Source organism: Dendropsophus ebraccatus, chromosome 1 (genome assembly GCF_027789765.1).
Source record: "Dendropsophus ebraccatus isolate aDenEbr1 chromosome 1, aDenEbr1.pat, whole genome shotgun sequence".
In the NCBI taxonomy this organism is placed as follows: domain Eukaryota; kingdom Metazoa; phylum Chordata; class Amphibia; order Anura; family Hylidae; genus Dendropsophus; species Dendropsophus ebraccatus.
This window is the reverse complement of record NC_091454.1, coordinates 185,526,047-185,544,002: the sequence shown is the minus strand read 5'-3', so window position 1 is coordinate 185,544,002 and position 17,956 is coordinate 185,526,047. Positions and strand designations below refer to the sequence as shown.

Sequence of the window (17,956 nt, the reverse complement as noted above, 5' to 3'; positions counted from 1 at the left end):
ATGGCATGATGATGGTTACTTATGATCGTTCTTGCGGTCGTCTTGTCGTCGCTATTGCGTTCGTTGCTTCTGCCAAAGACCGACCGACGCCTTAATTCACGCAAACTATTTGCGAACGAGCAACGATAAAAATAGGTCCAGGTCTCATAAAGCGATCAAAGATTTTTCGTTCGTCGTTTAATCGCTAACTGCTGTTCAACTGAACGATATTCGCTTTTTTCCGAGCGTTTTAACGATTATTCGAACAATAATCGTGCCGTGGAATAGGGCCCTAATTGTTTGGATAACGGAAAACGATCTCAAACTACTGCTATTGCGAACAACGGAACGATGATTGTTACTTATGATCGTTCTTGCGGTCGTCTTGTTGTCGCTACTGAGAACGACCGAACGATGTCTTATTCCATGCGAGCGATTTGTGAACGAGCAACGATAAAAATAGGTCCAGGTCTTATTAAGTGATCAAAGATTTTTCGTTCGTTTAATCGCTAACTGCTATTCAACAGAACGATAATCGCTTTGTTCCGAGCGATTTAACGATTATTCGAATGATAATCGTCCCGTCGAATAGGGCCCTTAATGCTCAAAACATTTGTGGACTTTTTAACGTATGTTTTTCTTTTTCATAAGTGGAGAAAGATGGAAACAGTCAGACAAAACAGACACACTTTAATAACTTATACAGCATGGTGCATTACTGTGAAAATGTGCTGGAGTGTCGTAGGATGCAGCTTCTTACTTATTTTGGTGAGAATACATTCAATCCGAAGTTTTGCAAGGAGAATCCAAGAGTCGCTTGTGACAACTGCTGCAGAACAACGGTGAGAACTCCAGTAACTTATTTTTTAATCAATGTCATTTCTCATGTATTATGATAATCACAAGATGGTAAACTTGCCTTTACGTTACTTTGTACTGACACAGCCGGGCAGCTGTGTCAGTACACGAGTGCGAACGTTTAAACAGTATTGGACATCATAATCACGATGTTGGGAGCTCCGAGGTCCACTCCACAAGACACTGTCCGTGCACGGACGGGTTTTGCTGACATGTGCATTAGCTAAAATGCTAAAATTTGCCATTAGTTAAAATGGCAGATTGCTAATTTACCTGTGCAGAGATCTGTTGTCTGGTCTGGGCTTTTATTAATGGGGTGCAGCTCTGTCTTTCACAATAAACAGCTTTTAACAATAGCACTCTTCAATGAAGGAGAAAAGTCCAACAAAGCAGAATATTGAAAATATAAGTCTTAAGGGGGTTATCTAGGTTTAGAAAAACAGAAGTGTCCTGCAAAAAGAGCACGACCCCTGTCCCCAGGTTGTGTGTGATATTACAATTCGGGGATCCGCCACGATGGCGGCAGACAGATACTTTATGTTTAGTTTATTGATTTTCTAGGCTAATTGGTATGTAAGGATGTATGTATTGTTGAACCATTACCCCTGACAAAGTCACTTGATGTGACTATATGCGTAGGGTCTGCAGTCCGGAGCCCCATTCTAGAGTCCTAGGTGATATACTAAGCAATAGATATTTTTTCAGCAATTGACGCTCTGAAATTAGGGTGACGTAGCACATGGTCACTTTTTGGATGGGTTGATGAATGTTTTTTACTGATTATTGTACTTATTATTTATGTATGTATTTATGAGAGCACGTGCACTTTAGGAGACATCTACTATGACTGTTAATGTCCGAGATACATTTGATTATGTAATGTACAGGATCTGGAGCTAAAATTGTTTTTGGGGCTTTGGTGGGAGTGACATATATTTTCATGCGCGTTCCCTGTCATGGTTCACCCTTATTGGGTATTTAGGTGTTTTTAAGTGTTGGTCCATTTTCTTTGTTTGTCATTGTATTTTTTGATAATAAAGATGCTATTGAGATATTGATTCATTTGTCATACGTTTGTGCGTGCGCCATATACTGTTTCTCTGTGCTTTATAGTATGATATTACAATTCAGCTCTATTCATTTCAATGGAACTGAGCTGCAAAACCCACAGTGAGGACAGGAAAGGTGATGTTTCTGGAGAAAGCGGCCATGTCGTTCTAAGCCTAGATCAGTGCGTCTCAATTCCAGTGCTGAGGCCTCACCAACAGGTCATGTTTTTAGGATTTCCTTAGTACAGTGTATTTTACAGGTGATATAATTATACTCAGTGCATCAGGTATTATCACAGCTGTTCTTTGCATGGGATATCCTGAAAACATGACCTGTTGGTGAGGCCTGAGGACTGGAATTGAGAAGCACTGTCCTAGATAGCCCCTTTAAGATGGCATCTGTTGCATTCATTTGAAAAGACACTGATCGCCAGCAAAAAAAAAATGGTCTAAATCTCCCTTTCCAGCTGACTAAAATATCTTGTCTACAGTCAACCTAAAAGCATACACAAAAATGGCTCTCCGATGAATGTTCATGTCCCTGTGATTAGAAAAAAACTTGTTGCAGATGTCACAAGTTTTGATCCGTCTTAGTTTGAGTGTTCAGATTCGCATTGATCTTTAAACATAGCCGCAAAAAGCTGTGATCTCTTTCTAGCTGCACAAGGTGAGCTCCATTAAAAATCTATGAAGCTCATCTTGTGCAGAAACTTAGAGATCGCAGCAATCCAGGGAGTAAAACATATAGCTGGCCACATATCCCAGATATATCTAGAGATCGTGGGGGTCTGAACACATCAAAAGCTTTTTTTAATGATAGGGATACTTTAAACTGTTGGTTATCGTACTTGACTCACATTCGTCTGAACATAGTCTTCATTTCTTTATATCTAACTGCTGTTAAGTAATCGCCTATTCCCCATTCTCCAGACAGAGTCTTGGAAATTATGGGTTTATCTGCCAAAGCAGCAGTTTAGATTATGTTCAGTTTAACTTTTTAGAATATTTGTTGGATTTGTGCATTTCAGGAATACAAGTCCAGAGACGTGACAGATGAGGTGAAAACTATTGTGAGATTTGTCCAGGAGCACTGCATTTCTCAAGGAAAAGGAAGGGGAGCCAAAAATCGCTTGACACTCAACATGTTGGTGGATATATATTTGGGTAAGAATTGTGAAAATGACCTACTATCAGTGTTTGAAACAGATGGGAAAGGTATATTTAATGAATTTTATTGCCTCATACCAGGGAGTAAATCTGCTAAGATCCAGACAGGCATATTTGGAAAGGGAGCAGCATATTCCCGCCACAATGCTGAACGATTATTCCGAAAACTGGTTCTGGACAGGATTCTGGATGAAGAGCTATTTATTACAGCCAATGACCAAGCTGTAGCATATATCAAACTTGGAGAGAAGTCTCATGCTGTGCTGAGTGGGTTCACGAAGGTATGTGCTTATAATACATTGCAAAATTATTACAAATGTAATAATAAAAAAAAATTGCCAGAGAGTTTTGGGCAGATCAGAAACATTGTTTTAAAATATTAAGATTTACAGGAAACACATCACTGATCTCAGGGAGACCAGCCAAAAATAACACTGCCGGCTGCCGGTTAAAGTGCTCAATAAAGTTAAATCCTAGGTGCATTGCTCCCTGGGAAATACGAATATGCAAAAAAAGAGCCTGTGGAGCCTCATTTAACCCTTAGACGACCCTGGACGTAGGGTTACGTCATGGAAGTCTGTCCCCAGACGACCCATGACGTAACCTTACGTCCTGGGTGTTTTTCCCGCTATGAAGCGCGCTCCGGAGCGGAGCGCGCTTCATAGCAGGTGGGGGCCGGCTGCAATCAGCAGCCGGGACCTCACCGGTAATGACATGCTGCAGCGATCGCGCTGCCGCGTGTCATTAACCCCTTAAACGCCGCGATCACGGCGCGACCGTGGCGTTTAAGTGTAAGTGACAGGGGGAGTCCCCTGTCACTTACCGATCGGGACCCCCGCAGTGTGACTGCGGGGGTCCCGATCGTTGAAACGGACTGCCGGAGGTCTCTCACCTGCCTCCGTGCGGTCCGATCGGCGATCTGCTACACTGAGCCTGCACAGGCAGGCTCAATGAGCAGATCGCCGATAACACTGATCAATGCTATGCCTATGGCATAGCATTCATCAGTGTAGAAATCTAAGTATTGTATGTACAAGTCCCCCAAAGGGACTTCAAATGTGTAAAAAAAAAAAAGTTCAAAACACTAACACACTACCCCAAAGCCCCTCCCCCAATAAAATTCTAAATCACCCCCCTTTCCCATTATATAAATAAAACATATAAAAATGAATAAATAGATAAACATATAATATACCGTAGCGTGCGGAATTGTCCTATCTATTAAAATATAACAAGCGTCATTGTGACCGGTAAACGGCGTACACGAAAAGAGGGGAAAAAGTGCGCAATTACCGATTTTATGTTACATTATATATTTAAAAAAATCAATAAAAAGTGATCAAAACGTCCGATCTTCACAAATATGGTATTAATAAAAACTAGAGATCATGGCGGAAAAAATGACACCCCATACAGCCCCATAGGTGAAAAAATAAAACCGTTATAAGCGTCACAATAAGCCCATTTTATTAATATTTAATTGGCAAAAAAAAGGATTTCATAAAAAAATATATATATAACATTAGAGAATCTGTGTAACCTGCATATGGTTGTGTTCGGACTGACCTATAGAGTAATAGTATCATGTCGCTGTTACCATATAGTGCATTACGTAGACACAGGAACCCCCCAAACGTTACCATATTGCATTCTTTTTTACGATTTCACCTATTTATATCTTCATAAATAATATATTTGGAATTCCATCGTACATGTTATGGTAAAATGAATGACGCCATTACACAGTACAACTATTCCTGTAAAAAACAAGCACTTACATGGCCTGTAGATAGAAAACTGAGAGTGCTAGAGCTCTTAGAAGGGGAGGAGGGAAAAACGGAAACACTAAGATCAAAATTTGCGCGGTCCACTGGGTCATTTTGGGCCTGGTCCTCAAAGGGTTAAGAGTCACAGGACTAGCCAGATATCCCTCCAAAAAGGACCCAGCCAGTGGGTGGCTCCTACAGGGGAACCATCAAAACCACCATATTAAGTGGTCCTATAAGTCAATGTAATGTAATGTAAAAAACTAAAACTAATTCTTGACCATTTACCACTGGCAGGTTCAATTCCAGGATACTGAAAATGCAAGCAGCCTCAGGAAACAGAAGGCATCTGTTATGGCATCCACAACCCAGAGAGAGGAAATGGTCAAAAAATGCCAGGCTGAGGTGACTGAGCTATGTAAACGCCTGGGAAAAATTTTTGGTGTACACTACTTCAATATCTTCAATACGGCAACCATACGTAGGATTGCAGGTGCGTGCTGGCATAGTGACCTTTATGTAACCTTCATCTAGCTATCCGGGAATTTATAATGTTGGAGAATCAGTTATTATTTGGTTATGGTTTGCTAAGCTTGTAATAGAGGCAAACTAAAAAAATAATACAACTCATTTTTCTATAACCTAACAATGCTGAAAAACTGATTCACCGGCTTTAATCATTGCTAATAATTATTATAACTTGCCTTGTCAGTAATAGTGAGAGTGCCGGGGTAAGCTTTAAAGGGGGTTACCCAGGATAAGAAGAAACAAATAACAGCACCACCCCTGTCCTCAGGTTATGTGTGGTATTACATTTCAGCTCCATTCACATCAATGGAGCTGAGCTGCAAAGCTACAACCAACCTGAGTAGCAAGAATAGAGTAAAACTGGCGGAATTCTCCGCCTGACTCCGTGTCATAATGGCAGTCTATAGGAGGCTTGCGCGCCTCCTCTCTCCGCGCTGAAGAATGGTCATGTCCATTCTTCAGCGCAGAGAGAGGAGGTGCGCAAGCCTCCCATAGACTTCCATTATGACACGGAGGCAGGTGGAGAAGTCCGACGCGGAATTTCATCAGTTTTACTCCGTGTGAATGGAGCCTAGTGCTGTTTCTGGAAGAATGAGGCCATGTTTTCCAAGCCTACATAACCTGTTTTATTTATTTTTAATTATTATACCATGTATAGCTAAGATGATGTAGTATATGGCCATATCTGTAAGAGAAATAGTAACTTATGCCCTTGTTGTGTTCATTTTCTGAGGTTATTTTTATCCAATTTATGCTTTTCAGAGGCCCTTTCTCCAGAACCTGAGGTGTTGTTACAGATTGATGGCGTCACAGAAGATAAATTGGAGAAATATGGTGCAGAGCTTATAGATGTTCTCCAGAAATACTCTGAATGGACCCTTCCAGGTGGGACCCTTATGCTAGCGCATAACTTGGCTAGATACATGCATTTTGTTACTATACATGTGTGACTTCTGTGTCATGTATTATTCATTCTATTCACCTCACAGCTGAGGACGTTTCCCAGAAGTCCAGTGCACCTACAAACCACACTGCCAGGATTTATGACAGCGAGGAGGATGAGGAGGAGAGGGAAAGAACTTCCTCTTATTTTAACTCCTCTCGGAAAAGTGGAACAAAGAGGAAGAATGCCCCATATGCTCGTAAAGCCAAGAAAAGGAAGACATGGGGAGATGGTCAGAATTCCCGTTCCAAAAGGTAAACCGTGCAGGGGCCTATAAGAGGCCTCTAGTTTCACTAGGTTAATAGACTCTTATCTGCTGTTAACCATATAAGTGATTTGTTTTCTGTAAATGTTTATTAAGTTTTTTTTTTGTTTTTTTCCAGCGCTGATAGAAATGCTCCAACTTCATACGGCAAGAATAACGCTGCTTCTGCTAAAACAGGCAGAGGGCGTAATGCAAATTACAACAGTGGATCCAGACAAGGGGATGCAAACAAACCTGGCTTCATGGCAGTCCCATTGCCCCAGAGCAACCGTCGTTTCCTGACACCCACCTACAGTTTTCTTTGATAGTGCCAGTATTTGTGAATGTTTTTCTATTATTATTTGTAATAAAGCCTTGTAATATTTTTTATAGATTCAAATATGTATAATAAATATGTTTAAAGGGGTTTTCCATATGCATCTATTGGAGTGCTTACTGACTTATATCCACAATAGGATGACGTATGGAAACACATTACCACCATAGTTGGGATCTCTATGCTATATATGTAAAATGGGAACTTGTGTGTGCTACATCATTTATTCAATTTTTTTCCTCTGCAAAACACTCGGGACATGTTCGGAGACCCCCCTCCAAATCATTAGAACAAGAGGGGGGTGGGGGTGTTGGACTACTCTGCTTGCAATGCTCTCTCTCCTGTTTTCTGGATTTGATGTAGATTTTACCTTGCTTAGGGTCCTGTTCCACGGGCCGAGCAGGGCCCGATCAACGATGTAATCGAGCGCCGATCTACTAGATCTGTGCTCGTTTACTGGGCCTATTCTACGGCCCGACAATCATTTAGCGAGGGCTGCATGGACATTGTTACCGATGTCCTTGCAGCCCTTGTTTCATACATTACCTGTCCAGGTGCAAGTCTTCTCCTTCTGGTCCTGCGCCACAGCAGCTTCGGTGCGGTCTGTCTGAGCTGACAGACTAATCAGCCAATCACTGGCCGCGACGGTCCTGGCTAGTGATTAGCTCAGCCGTCTGTTAGTTCAGACAGACCGCTCAGAAGCTGCTGTGGCGCGGGAACGGGAGAGAAGAAGACCTGCAGCCCGAACAGGTAATGTATGATGCTTGTGAGATCGTCGGTCACACTGGTGGCGGCCGATGATTTTAGGGGCCTATTCCATGGAGCGATAATCGGCCAAATTGGCCCGATTACCGCTCCGTTGAATAGAGAGAATGATCAGCCAATCGTGTCATCGGCTGATCGTTCATTTAGGTTTAAACCTAAAATCATCGATCGCCACCTACGCATCGCTATGTGGAATAGCGCTACGTGATCGGGCCCTGCTCGGCCCATGCAATAGGACCCTTAGGTTTGAACCTAAATGAACGATCAGCCAATGACACGATCATCGGCTGATCATTCTCTCTATTCCACGGAGTGATAATCGGCCGAATTGGGCTGTTTATCCGATTTATCGCTCCGTGGTATAGGCCCCTTAGGCTGGGTTCACACTGCATTTTTGCAGCCTGTTTAACATAACGTATATGGAAGAAAAAAAATAGTGCTTTTGTGTGCAATCCGTTACGATTCATTTTTTCATTGACTTACATTATAAAAAAAAAAAAAGGATCAAAGCTTATGTTTTTGTTTTTTTAGCTACACAAAATTAGGGATGACCATGTAGGTTAAAGAGGACCTGTCACCCCCCGTGCCGGGGTGACAGGCTCCCGACCCCCCGTTACAGCCCCCTATACTCACCTGATCCCGCTTCCTGATCCGGTCGGGTCAGAGATATGAGCGCCCGAAGCCCGGCGCGTGCGCTAACAGGAGAGTCCGATGCCCATAGAGAATGATGGAGCATCGGACTCCCCATTCATTCTCTATGAGCGTCGGACTCTCCTGTGAGCGCGCGCGCTGGGCTTCGGGCGCTCATATCTCCGTGACCCGACCGGATCAGGAAGCGGGATAAGGTGAGTATAGGGGGCTGTAACGGGGGGTCGGGAGCCTGTCACCCCGACACGGGGGGTGACAGGTCTCCTTTAAGGGTACAAACCCACACACTGTATACACAGCTTATTTACTGCTGCTATACGTAGCAAATACGCAGCAGATTAGATCTAAATAACTGAACGCAGCATCAAATCTGCTGCGTATACGGTGTGTGGGTTTGTACCCTAAAAGTAACCATTTAAAAACAAATATGTTAAACAGACTGCAAGTACGCAGTGTGACCCCAGCCTTGTATAGTTGCTGTGTGCACATTTCAGAAAGCTCTTTGTTGCTGCTGTAATCTGAAGCAAATCGGTCATTTACCATTAAATGAGAAGTCGGGGGTCCATCATTTAAAAAAAAAAAAAAAAAACAGCCAGGGAGGACATAACAAGTGCTTACCTCCTGGCTCCAGCACTGGGGTCTGCTGTCCTACGCTCCGGTTCCTGGTCGCCTGGTGGGCGTCACGTCCTGGGTCCCCACTCCAGGAAACAGACTGGTGACCAGGAACCCGAGCGGAGGACAGGGGACCCCAGTGCTGGAGCTAGGAGGTAAGGCACTGTTATGGTCAGCCACCTCCTCCCCAGCTGTTTTAAAAATTAAAAAAAATGATGGACCCGGGGCTTTTCCTTTAAGGGTATGTTCACACTTGCGGAGTAAAATGCAAATTTCTTGTGGTTTCTTTCAAAATCTACACAGTGTCTGTCATGTGTGAACATGTCCTAAAAGTACACTGAGGGAACAATTCTCCTAGTACAAGGAATATTAGATGGAGCAGATGCTTATACTATCCTATGAGTTTTCCTATCTCGGATGGGGAACCTTCGGCCCTCCAGCTGTTGCAAAACTACAATTTCCATCGGCTGTCCAGGCATGATGGGAGTTGTAGTTTTGCAGCAGCTGGAGGGCCGAAGGTTCCCCATCCCTGTCCCATCTGAAAGGTGACAGTTGGTACTTGCTCTCCTTTACAGCAGGCATGGGGGACCTTCGGCCCTCCAGCTGTTAAAAACTACAATGTAGTTATGCAACAGTTTCCTCTCCTTAGTCATTACCCCTTTGCCTCTGATTATTCCACACCATGTAACTATAGCAACCGCTACCTTCTTTACGGCCAAACCCCGCCCCCTTACTGAAACGTAAGCACGCTTACTTACTGGCACAACGTCACTTCCGCCACGTTCATGACACAATTTGGACGGGAGATGGGAGCGCGCGTATTGTGAACGCCTGCAGCTGGTGTCCCGTGTGTCAGTCTATCGGCTGTGATATGGCGTCCTCCTGCTGCCGGCCAATGAAAACTAGAAAAAGTCATAGAAATGGCCCTCCTGTACCTCAGGTGAGTGTCCCAGTCCCCGGGCGGGTATAGGGCGGCAGTGTACTTCTCCTCATGTGTGGTGGCTGCGCGTTACAGTCATAGAGGTCTGCTTATACAAGCAGCGTTATGTCATCAGCATCTCCTCACAGAGAGCCGGGGATTCCCGCCTGTCACCTCCATCACTGTGTTATATAACAGCATGGACACCCCTCACTGTGCTCAGCCTCTATAATAACATGGACACCCCTCAGTACTGTGCTCAGCCTCTATAATAACACGGACACCCCTCAGTACTGTGCTCAGCCTCTATAATAACATGGAGACCCCTCAGTGTACTGTGCTCAGCCTCTATAATAACATGGAGACCCCTCAGTGTACTGTGCTCAGGCTCCTCTATAATAACATGGAGACCCCTCAGTGTACTGTGCTCAGCCTCTATAATAACATGGACACCCCTCAGTGTACTGTGCTCAGGCTCCTCTATAATAACATGGACACCCCTCAGTACTGTGCTCAGCCTCTATAATAACACGGACACCCCTCAGTACTGTGCTCAGCCTCTATAATAACATGGAGACCCCTCAGTGTACTGTGCTCAGGCTCCTCTATAATAACATGGAGACCCCTCAGTACTGTGCTCAGGCTCCTCTATAATAACATGGAGACCCCTCAGTGTACTGTGCTCAGCCTCTATAATAACATGGACACCCCTCAGTACTGTGCTCAGCCTCTATAATAACACGGACACCCCTCAGTACTGTGCTCAGCCTCTATAATAACATGGAGACCCCTCAGTGTACTGTGCTCAGCCTCTATAATAACATGGACACCCCTCAGTACTGTGCTCAGCCTCTATAATAACATGGAGACCCCTCAGTGTACTGTGCTCAGCCTCTATAATAACACGGACACCCCTCAGTACTGTGCTCAGCCTCTATAATAACATGGAGACCCCTCAGTGTACTGTGCTCAGCCTCTATAATAACATGGAGACCCCTCAGTGTACTGTGCTCAGCCTCTATAATAACATGGAGACCCCTCAGTGTACTGTGCTCAGCCTCTATAATAACATGGAGACCCCTCAGTGTACTGTGCTCAGCCTCTATAATAACATGGAGACCCCTCAGTGTACTGTGCTCAGCCTCTATAATAACATGGAGACCCCTCAGTGTACTGTGCTCAGGCTCCTCTATAATAACATGGAGACCCCTCAGTGTACTGTGCTCAGCCTCTATAATAACATGGACACCCCTCAGTGTACTGTGCTCAGGCTCCTCTGTAATAACATGGAGACCCCTCAGTGTACTGTGCTCAGCCTCTATAATAACATGGAGACCCTTCAGTGTACTGTGCTCAGCCTCTATAATAACATGGAGACCCCTCAGTGTACTGTGCTCAGGCTCCTCTATAATAACATGGAGACCCCTCAGTGTACTGTGCTCAGCCTCTATAATAACATGGACACCCCTCAGTGTACTGTGCTCAGGCTCCTCTGTAATAACATGGAGACCCCTCAGTGTACTGTGCTCAGCCTCTATAATAACATGGAGACCCTTCAGTGTACTGTGCTCAGCCTCTATAATAACATGGAGACCCCTCAGTGTACTGTGCTGAGGCTCCTCTATAATAACATGGAGACCCCTCAGTGTACTGTGCTCAGGCTCCTCTATAATAACATGGAGACCCCTCAGTGTACTGTGCTCAGGCTCCTCTATAATAACATGGAGACCCCTCAGTACTGTGCTCAGCCTCTATAATAACATGGAGACCCCTCAGTGTACTGTGCTCAGGCTCCTCTATAATAACATGGAGACCCCTCTGTACTGTGCTCAGCCTCTATAACATGGAGACCCCTCAGTACTGTGCTCAGCCTCTATAATAACATGGAGACCCCTCAGTACTGTGCTCAGCCTCTATAACATGGACACCCCTCAGTACTGTGCTCAGCCTCTATAATAACATGGAGACCCCTCAGTACTGTGCTCAGCCTCTATAATAACATGGAGACCCCTCAGTACTGTGCTCAGCCTCTATAATAACATGGAGACCCCTCAGTGTACTGTGCTCAGGCTCCTCTATAATAACATGGAGACCCCTCAGTGTACTGTGCTCAGGCTCCTCTATAATAACATGGAGACCCCTCAGTGTACTGTGCTCAGCCTCTATAACATGGACACCCCTCAGTACTGTGCTCAGCCTCTATAACATGGACACCCCTCAGTACTGTGCTCAGCCTCTATAATAACATGGAGACCCCTCAGTACTGTGCTCAGCCTCTATAATAACATGGAGACCCCTCAGTGTACTGTGCTCAGGCTCCTCTATAATAACATGGAGACCCCTCAGTGTACTGTGCTCAGGCTCCTCTATAATAACATGGAGACCCCTCTGTACTGTGCTCAGCCTCTATAATAACATGGAGACTTCTCAGTACTGTGCTCAGCCTCTATAATAACATGGAGACCCCTCAGTGTACTGTGCTCAGGCTCCTCTATAATAACATGGAGACCCCTCAGTACTGTGCTCAGCCTCTATAACATGGACACCCCTCAGTGTACTGTGCTCAGCCTCTATAATAACATGGAGACCCCTCAGTGCTCAGCTTCTATAATAACATGGACACCCCTCAGTACTGTGCTCAGCCTCTATAATAACATGGAGACCCCTCAGTACTGTGCTCAGCCTCTATAATAACATGGAGACCCCTCAGTGTACTGTGCTCAGCCTCTATAATAACATGGACACCCCTCAGTATTGTGCTCAGCCTCTATAATAACATGGAGACCCCTCTGTACTGTTCTCAGCCTCTATAATAACATGGAGACCCCTCAGTACTGTGCTCAGCCTCTATAATAACATGGAGACCCCTCAGTGTACTGTGCTCAGGCTCCTCTATAATAACATGGAGACCCCTCAGTACTGTGCTCAGGCTCCTCTATAATAACATGGAGACCCCTCAGTATGTGCTCAGGCTCTAATAACATGGAGACCCCTCAGTGTACTGTGCTCAGGCTCCTCTATAATAACATGGAGACCCCTCAATGTGCTGTGCTCAGGCTCCTCTATAATAACATGAAGACCCCTCAGTACTGTGCTCAGCCTCTATAATAACATGGAGACCCCTCAGTGTACTGTGCTCAGTCTCTATAATAACATGGAGACCCCTCAGTACTGTGCTCAGTCTCTATAATAACATGGAGACCCCTCAGTGTACTCTGCTCAGTCTCTATAATAACATGGAGACCCCTCAGTGTACTGTGCTCAGGCTCCTCTATAATAACATGGAGACCCCTCAGTGTACTGTGCTCAGCCTCTATAATAACATGGAGACCCCTCAGTGTACTGTGCTCAGGCTCCTCTATAATAACATGGAGACCCCTCAGTGTACTGTGCTCAGCCTCTATAATAACATGGAGACCCCTCAGTGTACTGTGCTCAGGCTCTAATAACATGGAGACCCCTCAGTGTACTGTGCTCCGCCTCTATAATAACATGGAGACCCCTCAGTATTGTGCTCACCCTCTATAATAACATGGAGACCCCTTAGTGTACTGTGCTCAGGCTCCTCTATAATAACATGGAGACCCCTCAGTACTGTGCTCAGCCTCTATAATAACATGGAGACCCCTCAGTGCTCAGCCTCTATAATAACATGGAGACCCTCAGTGTACTGTGCTCAGGCTCCTCTATAATAACATGGAGACCCCTCTGTACTGTGCTCAGCCTCTATAATAACATGGAGACCCCTCAGTACTGTGCTCAGCCTTTATAATAACATGGAGACCCCTCAGTGTACTGTGCTCAGCCTCTATAATAACATGGAGACCCCTCAGTGCTCAGCCTCTATAATAACATGGAGACCCCTCAGTATTGTGCTCAGCCTCTATAATAACATGGAGACCCCTCAGTGCTCAGCCTCTATAATAACATGGAGACCCCTCAGTACTGTGCTCAGCCTCTATAATAACATGGAGACCCCTCAGTACTGTGCTCAGCCTCTATAATAACATGGAGACCCCTCAATGTACTGTGCTCAGCCTCCTCTATAATAACATGGAGACCCCTCGGTGAACTGTGCTCAGGCTCCTCTATAATAACATGGAGACCCCTCGGTGAACTGTGCTTAGCCTCTATAATAACATGGAGACCCCACAGTGTCCTCTGCTCAGGCTTCACTATACTCCTCATATAATAACATGGAGACCCCACAGTGTCCTCTGCCCAGGCTTCACTATATTCATATAATAACATGGAGACCCCACAGTGTCCTCTGCTCAGGCTTCACTATACTTATATAATAACATGGAGGCCCCACAGTGTCTTCTGCTCAGGCTTCACTATACTCCTCATATAATAACAGGGAGACCCCACAGTGTCCTCTGCTCAGGCTTCACTATACTCCTCATATAATAACATGGAGACCCCACAGTGTCCTCTGCTCAGGCTTCACTATACTCCTCCTCTTCTGATAGGATAAAATGTGTAAAAAAGAAGTATGAAGTGCTATAATATAAAGCTTGTGAGGGGAAGTCCCCTGTATGGGCACACACATCACTAATCCCTGGATTCCGGTGTTTAAAGCCATTCCCCACCAATGCAGGCTGCCCTTACAAACCTTTGTGTGAGAATGGGTCATTCTAAAGCCCAGTAAATACACAGTACCCCCATAGTATAATCCCACACAGCCCTCCCCTTAGGCCACGTTCACATGTCCATAGGTCTTGAATGCAGAGAGTCCAACAGCACCAATAGTTCCAAGAAATACAGCTGTATGGTGGATGCACGCTGGAATGTCCACAACCCCAAGAGGAACACTTGTAGAGTAGGAGTCCAACAGCATCCAAGTGTAGTAATCTTCAAATCTTTATTGTAAACACAAGCGGACAAATACGACGTTTCGGCTGCACAATGAGCCTTGACAAAGGCTCATTGTGCAGCCGAAACGTCGTATTTGTCCGCTTGTGTTTACAATGTCCATAGGTCTGTTTTGGGCACGCAATTGTTTTGGGCACGCAATTGCAGTGTTTTTCAATGGCCCCATTCATACGTGTGTGTGTGGGGTTGCAACACAAAAAGCACACATAGTAGTTCCAACGGGATTTGCAGCATGGATAGCTATCGCAGAGTGCTCTGTGAGGCGCGGAGCACTACTGATACATGTTTATAGTGCGCGTGGCACTAAGTACGTGTAGATGTGGCCATAGTTCGTGTATAAAGAGTCTTTACCTCATTATATTTACATTTAGAGCCATCCCCACAGGATAATTACATGCAGAGCCATCCCCACAGGATAAATATATGCAGAGCCACCTCCACAGGATAATTACATTCAGAGCCCTCCTACAGGATAATTACATTCAGAGCCCTCCTACAGGATAATTACATGCAGAGCCACCCCAACAGGATAATTACATACAGAGCCACCCCACAGGATAACTACATGCAGAGCCACCCCCACAGGATAACTACATACAGAGCCACACCCACAGGACAATTACATGCAGAGCCACCCCCACAGGATAATTACATACAGAGCCACACCCACAGGACAATTACATGCAGAGCCACCCCCACAGGATAATTACATTCAGAGCCCTCCCACAGGATAATTACATGCAGAGCCACCCCCACAGGATAATTACACACAGAGCCACCCCACAGGATAACTACATGCAGAGCCACCCCCACAGGATAATTACATACAGAGCCACACCCACAGGACAATTACATGCAGAGCCACCCCCACAGGATAATTACATTCAGAGCCCTCCCACAGGATAATTACATTCAGAGCCCTCCTACAGGATAATTACATTCAGAGCCCTCCTACAGGATAACTACATGCAGAGCCACCCCAACAAGATAATTACATACAGAGCCACCCCCACAGGATAATTACATACAGAGCCACACCCACAGGACAATTACACGCAGAGCCACCCCCACAGGATAATTACATGCAGAGCCACCCCCACATGATAATTACATGCAGAGCCACCCCCACAGGATAATTACATGCAGAGCCACACCCACAGGATAATTACATACAGAGCCACACCCACAGGATAATTACATGCAGAGCCACCCCCACAGTATATTTACATGCAAAGCCCTCCCACAGTATAATTACATCCGGAGCCACCCCCAGAATATAACTACATGCAGAACCAGCCCCACAGTATAATTACATGCAGAACCACCCCACAGTATACTTACATGCAAAGCAATGGTAGTGGGAGCAGTATTGGGGGTAGTAGTAGAGCAGTATTAGAAGTAATATTGGGGGTAGTAGTAGAGCAGTGTTCGGGTAGTAGTAGAGCAGTATTAGGAGTAGTATTGGGGGTAGTAGTAGAGCAGTATTGGGGGTAGTAGTAGTAGAGCAGTACTGGGTGTAGTAGTAGTAGAGCAGTATTGGGGGTAGTAGAAGTAGAGCAGTATTCGGGGTAGTAATAGTAGAGCAGTATTAGGAGTAGTATTGGGGGTTAGATTTCTAGATACCACCGGCAGGAATTGTGTGGCAGTGTGTTTCTCCAAATCCGACTCTTTTTTTTCCTCATTATATTCTGAGAAGCGAAAGAGTTGTTTTTTGTCTGACAGGGAGTGGGGCCGTGTTGTCGCGCAGGTATTTAGCAAATATAAATTAACACAGTTTGAGTAAAATTTTTATAATGGAAGGGTAAATGTAACCTACATACTCAATTAATAATACACAGCACTTTTTATTTTTCTTCTCTTGTGACACTATCCTCCTGAAATTACTTTTTGTGATGAAGATGCTACAGAAGACAGACCAGCAGGAAAGCCCATCTGTGAATATTTCTTACATGTCACTTGAAGCATTATGTCGGATGAAGCAGCCTGTGGTTAAGTTACTAAACTTAGATACAAAGTTCGATCACCAAGAAAAGAAGCGATCAAATAAATTGGACAGTAAGCAGTACTCTGATCAGGTATGGCTTTCTAAACCGGATTAATATATATATTTAATTGCTGCTAGTTATGCTCTAATTAGAGTTATAATTCTTTAATAAGTTGGATTCACTATACAAAAGTTGTGCAGATAGGTTACTTGCTGATCATCATTTTTCTTGTGCCTTTCATTGGGGTACACAGCACCAGTGGTATAGGCTACTGCCACTAGGAGGCGACACTAGACAGAAGAAGAAGTGACTCCGCCTGGCAGGCTATACCCCTCCTACAGACACCAAGCTAACTCAGTTTTAGTCTAGCGTCCGTAGGAGGTAGACACAGGTGCCATGCATCTCCTTTTTTTTTTTTTTTTAGTTTTATTTCTTTTCTTTTTTTTTAGGTTAAGGGTTGAGGGTGCACAGAAAGTTTTCCTTCCCCACGCCGGTCACCCGCCCCCCAACGCCTGCCCCCAGGCAGGATTCCGGTGCCCCACCAAGGTGTGAGGTGACCAAAGGGGTGACCCTGCGCGCACCTGAAGACGCCGGACAGGTGAGTATTCCTGTCCGTAGCGCCCCTTTAGGCCTCTCTTTAGGAGGTGGGGGGTCGTCCCAGGCCCCCCCCCCCCCCTTTTCCTCCAGTGGCCACGTTTTCTCGGCGCTCCGCGGCGCCGCCTCGCTACCGCCGGCCTACCCCATAAATTTAGTCTCCGGCTTTGGCCGCATCGGCGCATGGGTGTGACGTCACTGGGGGCGGAGCGCCCGCCCGTTCTTCTCCTTCCCGCCTGCCTGCTTTGCTCTTATTGGCTACTCCTTTCCCAGTGGCCCCCACCCTTGTTTTCTCCCTCCTCCTCTTTGCTGACTATTCTCAGTGCAGCTTATGGCAACCTGCGTTCCCCCAGCCTGTCAGCTCCACAGCTCCAGCGTCCAGTGCAGCAGCAGCTGCTCCAGTATCCAGTGCAGCAGAAGCTGCTCCAGTATCCAGTGCAGCAGCAGCTGCTCCAGTATCCAGTGCAGCAGCAGCTGCTCCAGCATCCAGTGCAGCAGCAGCTGCTCCAGCATCCAGTGCAGCAGCAGCTGCTCCAGCATCCAGTGCAGCAGCAGCTGCTCCAGCATCCAGTGCAGCAGCAGCTGCTCCAGCATCCAGTGCAGCAGCAGCTGCTCCAGCATCCAGTGCAAGTGCAGCTCCAGTGGCTGACACAGCAGGTCCAGGGTCGGGTAGGCTCACCCAGTGGG

The 17,956-nt window shown here is 45.6% G+C and overlaps 2 protein-coding genes across 4 annotated transcripts in view; both read left to right on the top strand.

Annotated features, from left to right (window-relative positions):
- BLM (BLM RecQ like helicase) overlaps positions 1 to 6,955 on the top strand; it is a 31,830-nt gene extending 24,875 nt beyond the window's left edge. Inside the window, exons 16-22 of the mRNA XM_069986683.1 lie at positions 631 to 821; positions 2,915 to 3,050; positions 3,135 to 3,334; positions 5,117 to 5,312; positions 6,110 to 6,232; positions 6,337 to 6,544; positions 6,674 to 6,955. Of these exons, the coding sequence (XP_069842784.1) occupies positions 631 to 821; positions 2,915 to 3,050; positions 3,135 to 3,334; positions 5,117 to 5,312; positions 6,110 to 6,232; positions 6,337 to 6,544; positions 6,674 to 6,860 (1,241 nt within the window). The 3' untranslated portion in view covers positions 6,861 to 6,955. The remainder of the gene's footprint in view (positions 1 to 630; positions 822 to 2,914; positions 3,051 to 3,134; positions 3,335 to 5,116; positions 5,313 to 6,109; positions 6,233 to 6,336; positions 6,545 to 6,673) is intronic.
- Positions 6,956 to 9,677: 2,722 nt separating this feature from the next.
- Positions 9,678 to 17,956, top strand: part of WDR76 (WD repeat domain 76) — a 32,053-nt gene continuing 23,774 nt past the window's right edge. For all 3 annotated transcript variants that reach the window (XM_069986673.1, XM_069986665.1, XM_069986656.1), the window contains exons 1-2: positions 9,678 to 9,836; positions 16,589 to 16,765. In XM_069986673.1, the coding sequence (XP_069842774.1) occupies positions 9,768 to 9,836; positions 16,589 to 16,765 (246 nt within the window). In that variant the 5' untranslated portion in view covers positions 9,678 to 9,767. The remainder of the gene's footprint in view (positions 9,837 to 16,588; positions 16,766 to 17,956) is intronic.